Here is a 12,164-nt window from a genome sequence, read left to right on the forward strand (position 1 = left end):
AGATCTCCAGATGCATTTGAGATATCAAAAAAGTACTCCAGACCTTTCCAAAAAGGAAAATTAAAAACAATCCACTTGTTTCCAAGTTTGAAGATGTTTTGTTTCCCATCCAACCCATCACTCGTCTCTTACGCACCTTGCAAATAGAAAGCTGATTCGGTGACATTATGACACAAAATTTAAATCCTCCTCACTATTTACCCGTTTTAAAAAATTTATATTATGTAAATTATTCACGTACAAATAAAATCGGATAAAAACGTATTGATTATTGTCACCTACGGAAAGAGCGTTGTAAAGCTACATTTTAGACCAGCCTTTTCAAAACGTGACATAGGAAAAGATTTATAGCTCTGATCATACAAGTTCAAGATAATTCTGGGAACATCATTCATATGGTCCCCTCTGCACTATTTCAGCTCCTGCAACTGAGAGAAAATTTAAATTCACACCATGGCGTGTATCAGATTGATACGGATCCCCATTCATTTTTACCAAAATCAGGTCGGAGGTGATTTAGGAGATTGTGATGAGACATAGCTTTTATTTTGGAGGTTTCACGTCAATACTGTTATTATACTTCACACGCACTGTACGTTAGTTAGTTAGAGCTGAGATTCAGTTAAGACATACTATGTAATGTCTGTAAGGTCCTTCAGTAAAGCACGTACTTCTTGTCCGTCCATTTCGTGACAGGGTGTCAGAAGTAATGGTCTAAGCGCCTCTGAAGAGAGAGTGAAAAGCCGCAGCAAGTTTGGAGAGGAGTACAGAAAAGCGACAAAAGGGGAGATGGTGAGGACGAGGAAAAATGCCGAAGTCCCACACACCAGAGGCTTTCGACTTCGTGCAGCCTTCTACATGGCCGATGTGGAAGCGTTTTCCATGCTTGCAGATTGCAACAAATCTGGATAAAGAGAACCAGGATGTGCAGGTAAATTCACTTCTGTATGCAATGGGCAGAGACGCCGCGCCTGTGTTTAGCACTTTCCATTTCACTGAGCAGCAGGAAGTGAATTACTTTGATACTGTAATAGCAAAGTCTGATTAACATGTTGTGCCCAAACGTAACGTTATACACGAACGTGCCCGTCTTCACCGACATTCCTACCAGAGTGCTTTTTTACGTAGCTTGTACAGTATGAGCTTGCAGAACACTGAATTTGGGGCTAGTAAGGATGAACAGATATGTGACAGGCTAGTCATTGGGATTGCGGATGGTGAAGTCTCCCAGAAACTTCAGCTAGAGCCTGAGCTCACATTAGAAAAGGCAATCCAAATGCTCGCCAGTCTGAGCAGATGAGAGCGGACAGTGAAGTGAATGAAATCAAAGACAATTCGTAAAGTTTAAAAAGCGTTCTGCTGGAAAGTGGAAAGGCAAAAAAAGATAGATAAACAGAGAGAGAGTGTACGAGGTGCAACAGGGAGCACGAGATGAGAAAATGTGCCGAAAATGCAACAAGACAGGACATTTTGAGATTGTGTGCAAAACAAAGACTGTAAAAGAAATAACAGCACAAAACGAAAATGAAGAAACAATGGTGCATTCTTCTTAGGACCTGTTTGCACTGACAATAGTGCAGACAAAAGATGGCATATTGATCTCCCAATCTGTGGCAAAATACTATGCTTCAAAATAGACACTGGGGCAGATATCACTGTCATGTCACACAGCTTATATCTCAGTCTGCCCATGCAACCAGTGGTGAAGAAGAACAGAAAAGTCTATATCTGCATGGACCTGAAGTGATTGAATGATTCAGTAAGAAGAGAGAGGTTCATCTTTCCTAAGCTGGAGGATGTGGCACCGACGTTGTCAGGGGCCGCTGTGTTCTCGACCCTTGATACGTCCAGCGGCTTTTGGCTGCTACCTCTGGATCAAGACAGCCAGAGGCTGATGACTTTCACTACTCCAATAGGGAGATTCTGTTTTAAAAGACGGCCCTTCGCAATCACCTCTGCTGAGAGAAATGAGCACCCAGCTACATGACCACAAAGGCACAGTAGTGGCGATGGACGATATATTAGTGTCAGGGAAGAGAAGAGCAGAACACCACAGCAACCTGAAGGCTGTAATGCAGACAATCAAAGCATTGGGGCTTACGCTCAACAAAGGCAAGTGCCATTTCACGCAGCCAGAGCTATGGTACTTCAGGCACATCCTTGGAGCTGTTGGAGTAAAGCCTGATGGTGACAAGGTCAAAGCGATAACCGACATGGCAAGCCCCCAGAACATCAGCGAACTCCGCCAAATGCTGGGTATGGTGAATTACCTGGCCAAGTTCTTGCCTCACCAGGCCACAGTGCTGCATCCAGTCACCTCCCTGCTGAGGGACGATGTCCAGTGGGTGTGGGTTGCCACCCAAGAACAGGCCCTCGAAGAGGTAAAGAAGATGCTGGTCACACCACCAGTGTTGGCCTACTATGACCTCAACAAGCCGACAGTGGTGAGTGCAGACGCCAGTAGTTATGGCCTAGGAGCCACTCTTTTCCAAGGCTAGGGAGATATTCTACGTCCAGTGGCATTCTGCTCAACCAGTCGACAGAGACAGAGATCGAAAAGGAGTGTCTGGAGGGTGTCTGTGCATGCGATCAATTCTCACGTTGCCTACCTACATGGCATGGAGAACTTTTATCTAGAGAACGATCATCAGTGTTAATTTAGTCAGCTTTTTTTTTTTAGTCTTAGTCACAATGACAAAAATCACTTTTAGTCTTAGTCAAATTTCAGTCATTTTAGTCAACACTGTAAATAATAAAAATTCTCGACACACTACTTCTCTTTTTTACACTGTACAGAATAAAACTTTACACACTGATTCTTTTTTAACATATTTCTTATATGTGTCACACACCCTCCCATTCCTACTACTACAGGCCCACCCGTTCCTTACCTTCTTCTATTTGGCAGCATGTTGAGATGTTGCTTGAGATTCGTTGTGTTCTTCTCTGCCATTTTGAAGCCGCAGACTCTTTGGTGGCATCCTTCCTCCGGTGTCTCCACATCCACACAACGAAATATTTTCGTCATCATCCTGGTTGATGAAATTAAAACTTATGACCATTAAGCCGTTAGTACCATTAATCAACACCTACAACCTGGATAAAGCACCGCTGAGATGCTAGCGCTTGCTAATGAAGATTTAATGTGAAAGCGGTACATGTGCCAGGCAATCAACTCATAACTGCAGACACACTGTCCCGAAACCCTCTGACAGTTAGTGAAGCATCAGATACTGACGAGGACAAGAAAGCCTATGTGCAAGCGTTGATGGCTGCCAGACCGGTGTCGGACGACAGGCTGGAGAAGATCCGTGCGGCAACCCTCAAGGATGAGGATCTCCAGAGAGTCACCCACTACATCCGTCATGGCTGGTCAACTTCAATGTCACAGTTGCCACACACACTCCGACGGCTTGTTGCTGTACAACAACAGAATCGTCACTCTCGGGTCACAGAGGATGGAAGTGCTGTCCAAGCTCCACGAGGGTCACTTTGGCTTGACCAAAAGCCGAGAGAGCCAACATGTCAGTGTGTTGGCCGGGCATTACCAGGTAGAGTCCTGCAATGGGTCAGGTACCCGCGGGTACCTGACGGGTCACCCGCAAAAATGCTCTTTTGCGGGTGAAAAATACATAAATAAAAATAAACGGGTCGGGCGTCAGTCAAATATTTTTTTAGTGCGGGCGGGTAGTTGGTGATTTTTTTTTTTTTTTATGCTTGTCTATTGTTATGGACATCAGAAATGTTATACTAATCAGGCACTGGGGTCACCCTTGTTGTAGCTTAAAGCCCTGCCGGCAGTGTGGGCTTCCCTCCAAAAAGGCCACAGTCAGTGCATACACGTCTGCTGCAGTGTTAATGGCGCTGTTCTGCAGCGCAGCGTACTATAGCCTATTACTTGATGTGTTAACGGGTCGGGTTGCGGATTAAATATCAACAGGTCGGGTCGGGTTCGGATTTGAATTGAAGATATCCCCGGGTGACGGGTCGGGTTCGGTAGCCATCCTAACGGGTTCGGGCGGATGCGGGTTGGTAAAACTCGACCCGTGCAGGACTCTATTACCAGGTGTGTTACAACCTGCGAGTTTTGCATCACAAACAAATCTACTCAGAACAAAGAGACATTAATGACTACTCCATTACCCAATGGGCCATGGCAGAAGATAGCTGCCGATCTGTTCGAGTTAGACAGGAAACAATACTTAGTTGCAGTGGACTATTATTCCCATGACACAGAAATATATTTATATATTTTTTTTTATAGATAGAAATAGCCTAGTATAACTAGCAAGCAAGTGATCAGTTGTCTCAAGAGCATGTTTGTACGCTGTTTGAACGCTGGGGTATCAAGCCGACATCAAGCCCTCACTACCTGCAAGCAAATGGTCCTGCAGAGCAAGCAGTGCAGACTGCCAAGTGGATCTTGCGCCAACCAGACCCACAATTGGCGCTGATGAATTACAGAGCCGCCCCAATCCAGTCTACTGGACACAGCCCTGCCCAGCTTGCAGTTGGTCGCCAGATCAGAACGAGAGTCCCCACTCTCACAGAACATCTGCAGTCCTGCAATGTGGATCTTAAGCAGCTGAAAGAAAAAGATAGACAAACAAAGCAGGGCTGCAGATTCCTCTATAGCAGGACACACTCTGCGCATGACCTTCCAGCTCTACGTCCTGGTCAGCAGGTAAAGGTCAAGCTGGATGGGGAAAAGACACGGACGACTCCTGGTGTGAGAGTCTCCAGTGCACCAGAGTCACGGTCATATGTGGTTAGAAATGAGCAAGACACAGTCATACGTCGAAACCGACGTCATTTGAAGCTCATCCCGGAGCAACCCAGCCTGGAGGGACAGACACCGCCTGAAGAACATGCCCAACCAGTTGATGTGACCATGAGGGAGCCAGCTTAGCTCGCATCAGCAACAAAGCCTCTAGACCAGGCTTCTCCAGAGGGAGTGCCTGTCCAGGCACTGACTACACCAGTTCCTGTGGTCAAGAGGTCATCAGGAAGAATTATCAAGACTCCTGTGAAGTTCAAGGACTTTGTCCGATGAATGCTTAGTTTAAGAAAAATTAAAAGTTTATGTTGTTAAGAGAAATACTATAGAATAAGTTAGAACATGTTCTTTACAGGAAGTTTAATGTAATGTTATAGTGCAGTCAGTCAGTTTAAAGGCAACTGGGTATAGAATTAATGGGCAGTGGGAAGACATGCTTAGAATTATTGGGTTATTGATTATTGTTTAAAAAACAAACTTAAGAGGGAAGATGTTATGAGACATAGCTTTTACTTTGAAGGTCTCAGGTCAATACTTATACGTCACACGCACTACTTGTTAGTTAGTATTGGCCAAGATTTAGTTAAGTGATGCATACTCTGTAATGTTAAGCTCCTTCAGTAAAGTGCGTAAAACTATACTTTTTGTCCATCCATTTCATGACAGAGATTATTTAGATTCGTCTCACGCCTAGCGGATTTTCTATAGCTAAGCCTCATCTCAAAAGGATAGCAAGCAAAGTAAATTAAATGTTTGCCAAAAAAGTGTACCCCCCCCCCCCCCCCCCTTAAAAAATTATATGCCCCATTTTTATTTATTTCTGCAGTCGGGTCTGAACTCAAGCACCAAGGTAAGATAAGGGCCATCCGGCACGATTTGTCATGTTACTAGCATGGAAAAATGACTTTTTCTTTTTTGTGATGGGAATTCCAGTTACTTCAGTGTATCTAGGGGAAAGTGGGAGATGAAAATTAGGTGTGGAAAACTTAGCTCCTGATTCTACCATAAACATGGTCATTTATTTACCATGACCGACATTTCTTGATCAGTCTACTTTCTCCCTTCAGACCAACCAGAAAGTTACAACTGATTTCAGAACAGAATACAGAATACTGTTTGCTTTTTACAAATAAAAGGTTCAAACTCACTATTTCTTCATGTAATTCTGCATGTGGGTCAAACTACAGACAAATAGCACAGCAGGTGCTTCGGGGCAGTAGGATCAGATTTTTATTAGGTGTATAACCAAGCCAGGATATATATTTCAAGACATTTGTTTTCCTCAAAAAATAAAATGTAACAACTTTTGTATTCTGTATTTTCAACTTATCTTTGTCACAATTAAGATCTATCAAAAGCAGAGGATTTCAGACAATAAATGCAAACTCCTATCTAAGAGATGCATACCATTTCAAAAATAATCCTAAGAATGATAAAAAATAGACTACAGTATGACTCTGCAAAACCTCATGTAGAGTTTTGATGAATGTTGTAAATGAATTAATTGTTGCAACAGGCTGAAAGATGCCATTCAGGAACAACCTTTACATCAAACCAAACAATAATCTGAATGTATAGAGTTACATTTTAATTTTATTCACCTGCTTAGAAAACAATAAAGAAACCATCCATCAATTTTCTCACACGCTTAATCAATAAAGAAACCTTTATATAAAATTTTTATTCTTCAGATTCTGAAATCTAGTATTCTGAAACATCTATCCATCAGGCTTATTACTTTATCAAAGAAAAGACAACTACTGGTTAAACAAGAGACATTTTGGTGCTAAATGAAATCAAAGCCCACTGCAAAACTGACAAAAAATCAAAGGAACTCAATAAAGGAAAAGTCCGGTCTTATTCAGAATACAAACTTCTGAAAGTACTTTAAATATCAAATATATTATATTATATTCCATCCTGTTCAATAAATGATCAGTGTTTTAATTAAGAGTAATTTTCATGTGAATGTGCTTTACTGGAGGCATCCATGTTTGTCAAAGAACACTACTGCCACCTACTGGTTAGTGACGTCACGGTGCGGTATCGGCTGTTGATCAAGTCCCAGTGCTGTATCTGGTGTTTGTCACAACGCGCTATTATCCAAGTCATCTTGAAAACATTCTTCTTCCAAATGTTGGCTACATATTACGGGTTTTTTCTCTGGCCAGAAGTTCGATGGCAAATCCTCCCTCTTCAAGTTGGCGATCCAACGACCAACCCGTCCGTGGAGGATCAGGAATCAGAAAGGTGGAATAACTCTTTTTTTTCACTTTTCCCCGATGTATTCCAGCATCCAGCTGCCATGCACGTGGGCATTGTCAGTTTCACTATAGCTCTGGTGAATTTCAATGGTGAAGTCCTCTGGAAATCTTCAATAATTGTTGTTGACTGCAGATGTGTCTAGTAGTTCCCATTGATTTTGCTTGTAAAGCGGGGAGAATGGCGCTAGGCTTACTGCACCGTGACGTCACTGCCGGAAGATGGCAGGAGGGAGGGGTTACTATATTTGGGCAAAAATGGCCGCTACCAGACTCAATTATCTCAACGAAAATTATTACTTTTTTAATTAAGGCAAAATTCATTAAATCACTGCGAACGATCCATTGATTATTCCTTGCTGACTGGACTTTTCCTTTAAATCAGAGGGGTGTACTTCAGTTGTCATAGAACGATGTTGGAGTGCATCCTCTCTTGAGTTTCTTGCCTTCTGGTGTACCCCGAAAATATTCCAGATAAGACGAGAACACATACTTGTTCATGACTTTAATCTTCCCAAAAATCTCAAGCTCAGTTTGGTCGTTGTGTCTAATCGCATCCATCATTTGCTTGGATTTGATGTACAAAGAATTTTCTTTTGCGATGACTTGGTCCAACCAGATCTGTCTTTGCTGCGGTGCCATCTGATAGTCGTCAACAGTGCAGCCGTAGAATCCCCGTTTGACATGTTCAGGCCAGGGTTGCTCTGTGATCATAGGGTGATTCTCGCCCACAAAGGCTGTGCACAGAGGGCTGTCACTCCCTCGAGAACGACCTACTTCACAGCCAATAACACTCATGAGAAAAAGTGAGAAGGTTCTGAAGTTCCGTACTGAAGCTGAAAAGACTGCAGCCATAAAGTAACGCCCCCACCTTTCACAGTTGTAGGTACATTGTTGGAACTGAAACGTTTGGCGGCAAAAGTCGTTGAACTTCGATGCTTTGAGACCTTGTTGCAACTCCTGCAGGGAAGATTCTGCCTGCTGGTCACTGAATGTCTGACGGAAAAGTTCGATTTCAGCCTCACTGCTGGTTTTCATGAACTTGCCCACCAGACTAACACTCAGATTTTTCCCATGAACTTTATAGATACAATCATTTAGAACGTAATACAGGTCTGAGGTCACTTCCTCTCTGGCACAGTAGCGAATCTCCACTAGTAGGTCCTGGATGTTGGAGATGCGTTTAAGGTTTATGCTGGTCTCTTCGGTCACTTCAAGCCAAACTGCTGTCTGGTAATCATTGCTGGGGATGTAATCAGGAGCTCTTCTTTTTTCATTTTCCTCAAAAAATAAGCTCCAAGTGAGCCCCTCCAAGCAGTCTATAGAAGGGTACTTTTTGCGCAGCTCCATGGGAACAAACATTTGAGGATGTCTTGGCCACTCTAGACTCTGAGAATACAGAATATTCCCTTCATAATTGCGATACACTGAACCTGCACAACCAAAGAGTTTCCTGGTCAGCAGGCCACCTTTTGGACTGAGTTCAGCAATGACGCTACTGCTGTAGTCATGGGTTGTCCACACACCATCCCGTCCAATCAGTATCTGTCCATTGGTGTTAACTGAGAGGGGTGTGTTGTACAGGCGTAGTTTTGCTTTCACATTTAAAGAACGGAGAGCTTGGAGCAGCTTCAGGGTGTAGTTCAGGTTACTTCCAAGGTTGCAGCTGATTAGACTGATGGTGCCACTGGGATCGATGAGGAATTTAGTCTTCAGGCTGGACACATATGTGGCAACTTCTTCTGCACTGTAACCGGCCAGGCTCAGATCTCCTGTGGACAGCTCTTTACCGTGGCCAACAAGGACGATATCATCACTTTTGGAAGGAATCAAGTTGCCTCCTCTCAAGATATGCAATGCCCCATGGTGGGTCTTTACCAGAGTGGAGGAATTTGGATTCCTCTCAAATAGATAGGTGCCTGCTTCAATCACAGCCAGGTCGTCCTCTAAGAGAACTATGGTCTGGTGGATGGATTTATGTCCATTGTCCCTAGAGAAAAGATAAGGTCAGTTAGAAAGCCTTTGTGTCTGAAATGTTTGAAGAAGATGGATTTTTTTCTGTAAACAGTTTCTTGATATTAACACATATAATATTTTTTTTATATTGATTGTTTTTTAATTGGATTCTTGTCCACCCCCTTTTTAATTCAGGAATTTTAGTCAAGTTTAGTTGTTTTCAATCAGATATTGATGGATTTATGGAAGTAAATCTGTGTCGCTGGGATTTGAATTACAAATGCCACTGAAATTTAAATGTTGTATGTTTGTACTTATTGTTTCAGTGTTAAAATATATTCAGAACACATTTTTGACCTAAAAAGAAATTCATTGTCATTATTTCTACACAGTAGAAATTTCATTTATTTTCTCTTCAAGCTAAAAATTCACATTACTCAACAGTGAGTTTATTACTTAAATTTTTCTGTAGTTGAGTTAGCGTTAGCTTGCATGACCAGCTCCGTCATGCTGATTTTCCATCAGTATGAGCGCTGCAAGCGTCACGTCACGTGACTAAGAAAATGTAACGGCATTGGCTGGGTGTTGGACATCACAATCCATTGCTAATGTCTGTGACCTGAAGTAACCCTTCCCTTTTTACACTGAATTTAGACGCCGAATTTAAGACGGTGAAATAGAGCCAGGTGAATCTCAGGAGGCTGAAAATATTGAGTTTGAATTTTGAAAGGTTGAATTTTTTTTATATGCAGATTTTTTTTAACACTGAAAAATTAAACTGAAAAATAAGTATTGAAAAAGCAATCACTTTGAAACAGTAATGTGATTTTTTTAGCTTGAAGAGAAAATAAATGAAATTACAACTGTGTAGAAATAATGACAATCAATTTTTTTTTTAGGTCAAAAATGTGTTCCGAATACATTTTAACTCTGAAACAGTAAGTACAAAAAAACAACATTAAAAATTCAAATCCCAGCGACACAGATTTACTTCCATATGGATTTAACATGCTGAAAAAGAGCAGGATTGTGGCTCACCTGTCTCCTGTACTGGAACTCTGTCGTACTTTCTCGGCTTTCCAATCTGAAATTTAAAAAAGGGTACAATGCTTTATTCAACAGTTCAAGCTGAAAACACCCCTCCCATCCGTGTGCAATTAAAAGTTCTGATGGAGTTAAATGTGAAAAAAATAACTCTCAATCAAGCACATTTATAATGAAACACAAATGTTGATGCCTAAGGAGCTGGATTGAAAGTTAAGAAAACAATCACATCCCCTGTTTTCCTGTTAAATCTTTGACATATTAATATTTCTATAACTCACAACACCTGATACTATGGGCAGTGCAAACCTTCACACCATTTTATACGTGCAATTCTGCTCATGAGCACCAGAAGGAGCAATTTCATCAAAGTTAATAACCTGTTCCAACACCTACAATGGATGCGGGTGATTCACCTTTTGTCACCCTTGATTGTTTTGTCCACAGATACCCAACTGTCAGAAATCCTTCTACTGCTTTCACATTCAGTTTATTATTAAATCCATGATATATTTTATTATCACCAGCCACTGAAAGCCCCCAATAATTCTTTGATTTCAGGAAACGCCTCAGTTAAGAGCTGTTGGGTATACAGAAAGGGAACTGGTAAACTTTTTTCAAGGTTTAATATAGAAGCTGTTTTAGTATCAGCCGTTAGGTCTGTTAGACTGCAATTCCAGAATCTTTTACTTTTATTCGCCTTGTAGATAAAGGAAAACTCTGCAATGGAAATCCCCAACAGTGCACTGAGTAATTGTCCTCTTTTTCCTTCTTGACACACTTACTACTTGGTAAAAAAAAAAGAAAGTTGTGCATAATTTCAGCCCATTTTCCGAAGGTCTTTCAATACAGGAAAAATACACATTAAAGATTCAACTTTTGAGCATATATCAAGGACAGTACCTATATCTTTATACCACATAGTAACTGTATGTGTGCAGATAAGGATTCTAGCATTTTTATCTTAATTCAACATCTCTTATCAGCATGAAAGAGCTGTTGTACACCACTGCGTTAACTGTAGCAATACCTACTGTGTGAACTTCAGAAAGCTGGTAGGAAAGAATTTGTTAAATAGTATATGACTTTTACAAATCCCAACCTAATTGTAGGATTTTTTTTTTTTAATGTCCAGAACGTTTGGTATGGAAAACTGCCCTTTTAGTGCTGTAGCATCGGTGGCAGGGGTTCAAAAATTACATTCCAATTATATTAAAAGGTAAACAGATAAAAAATGTTCTTATGAAATGATTACTGTGTTATTAGTTGATCCATATGGTCTGACAATATTCAATAAGACAAATTCAGATATGAAAATCTACATGAATCCATTCGGTTTGCTTATTTAGAAGGTAAAACTACCTACCTGCCCTCAACTCTTTGACCGAAGAAAGCAGAGCAATAATCGCACAAAGTCCAGAGAGCATCATCATGTCTGTATTGCTGTGTGCAGCACAGCCAGAGAGATGATTGTACTGACTTTAGAAGTGAGAGACGTTTCAGGTCATATATCAGGTGCCATTTGGTTAGATAGGAATGTAAATGATATGAGGTGAGCTGCAGTTGCTGCAGCTCACCTCATATCAAGAAGCTGTCTGACCTAGCTTTCCTCTATGGCCCTATTTTACTATGCAGAACATATTCATTCAATTCACTTTATTTCTATAGTTCCAATTCACAACATGTCACCCGAAGGCACTTTACAGAGACAATTCAACTAGATCATACAGTCAGAAAGGGTTAAAATTTTCTATCTAGAAAACCAGCTGATTGCATCGACTCAATGACTCAAAAGCAATCCTTCACCTTATGCATGCTTGTAGCAGTAGAGTAGAGGAAAACTCCCTTTTAACAGGAAGAAACCTCCAGCAGAACCAGGCTCAGTGTGAGCGGCCATCTGCTGAGGCCCACTGGGGTTCAAGGAGACAGAAGCAGACATAGAAAAAGAAGCATAGATACAAAAAGTAACTGTAAACCAGCTCCACAGGCGACCCCGTCCAGGAAACACACAGCCAGGCAGACGAGCTCCAAGCCAGCTCCTGTGTTAGATGATAAAATAGAGCACATACAGTAAGTCCCAGTAAGAGAAACAGGACTACACTGAAAAACAGACCAAGCTCCAACAA

General features: G+C 41.5%; 1 protein-coding gene across 1 annotated transcript; it reads right to left on the reverse strand.

The window, feature by feature from the left end:
- Positions 1-7,186: 7,186 nt before the first annotated feature.
- LOC107103944 lies at positions 7,187-11,502 on the reverse strand. The gene is made up of 3 exons (XM_015403811.1): positions 11,405-11,502; positions 10,033-10,078; positions 7,187-9,028 (listed from the first exon to the last, which is right to left on the reverse strand). The coding sequence occupies exons 1-3, from the start codon at positions 11,469-11,471 to the stop codon at positions 7,435-7,437; spliced, it is 1,707 nt and encodes a 568-aa protein (XP_015259297.1). The 5' UTR covers positions 11,472-11,502; the 3' UTR covers positions 7,187-7,434.
- Between the last annotated feature and the right edge of the window lie 662 nt (positions 11,503-12,164).

This window comes from Cyprinodon variegatus, unplaced genomic scaffold (assembly GCF_000732505.1).
Source record: "Cyprinodon variegatus isolate N-32 unplaced genomic scaffold, C_variegatus-1.0 Scaffold1568, whole genome shotgun sequence".
In the NCBI taxonomy this organism is placed as follows: Eukaryota; Metazoa; Chordata; class Actinopteri; order Cyprinodontiformes; family Cyprinodontidae; genus Cyprinodon; species Cyprinodon variegatus.

Bases quoted from the DNA above. Each gene is read 5' to 3' on its own strand.
- LOC107103944 (XM_015403811.1), bottom strand. From the start codon at position 11,471: ATGATGATGCTCTCTGGACTTTGTGCGATTATTGCTCTGCTTTCTTCG. The intron at 10,079-11,404 runs GTAGGTAGTTTT...TTTAAATTTCAG, and splicing joins GGTCAAAGAGTTGAGGGCAG to ATTGGAAAGCCGAGAAAGTA. The intron at 9,029-10,032 runs GTGAGCCACAAT...TCTTTTCTCTAG, and splicing joins AGTTCCAGTACAGGAGACAG to GGACAATGGACATAAATCCA.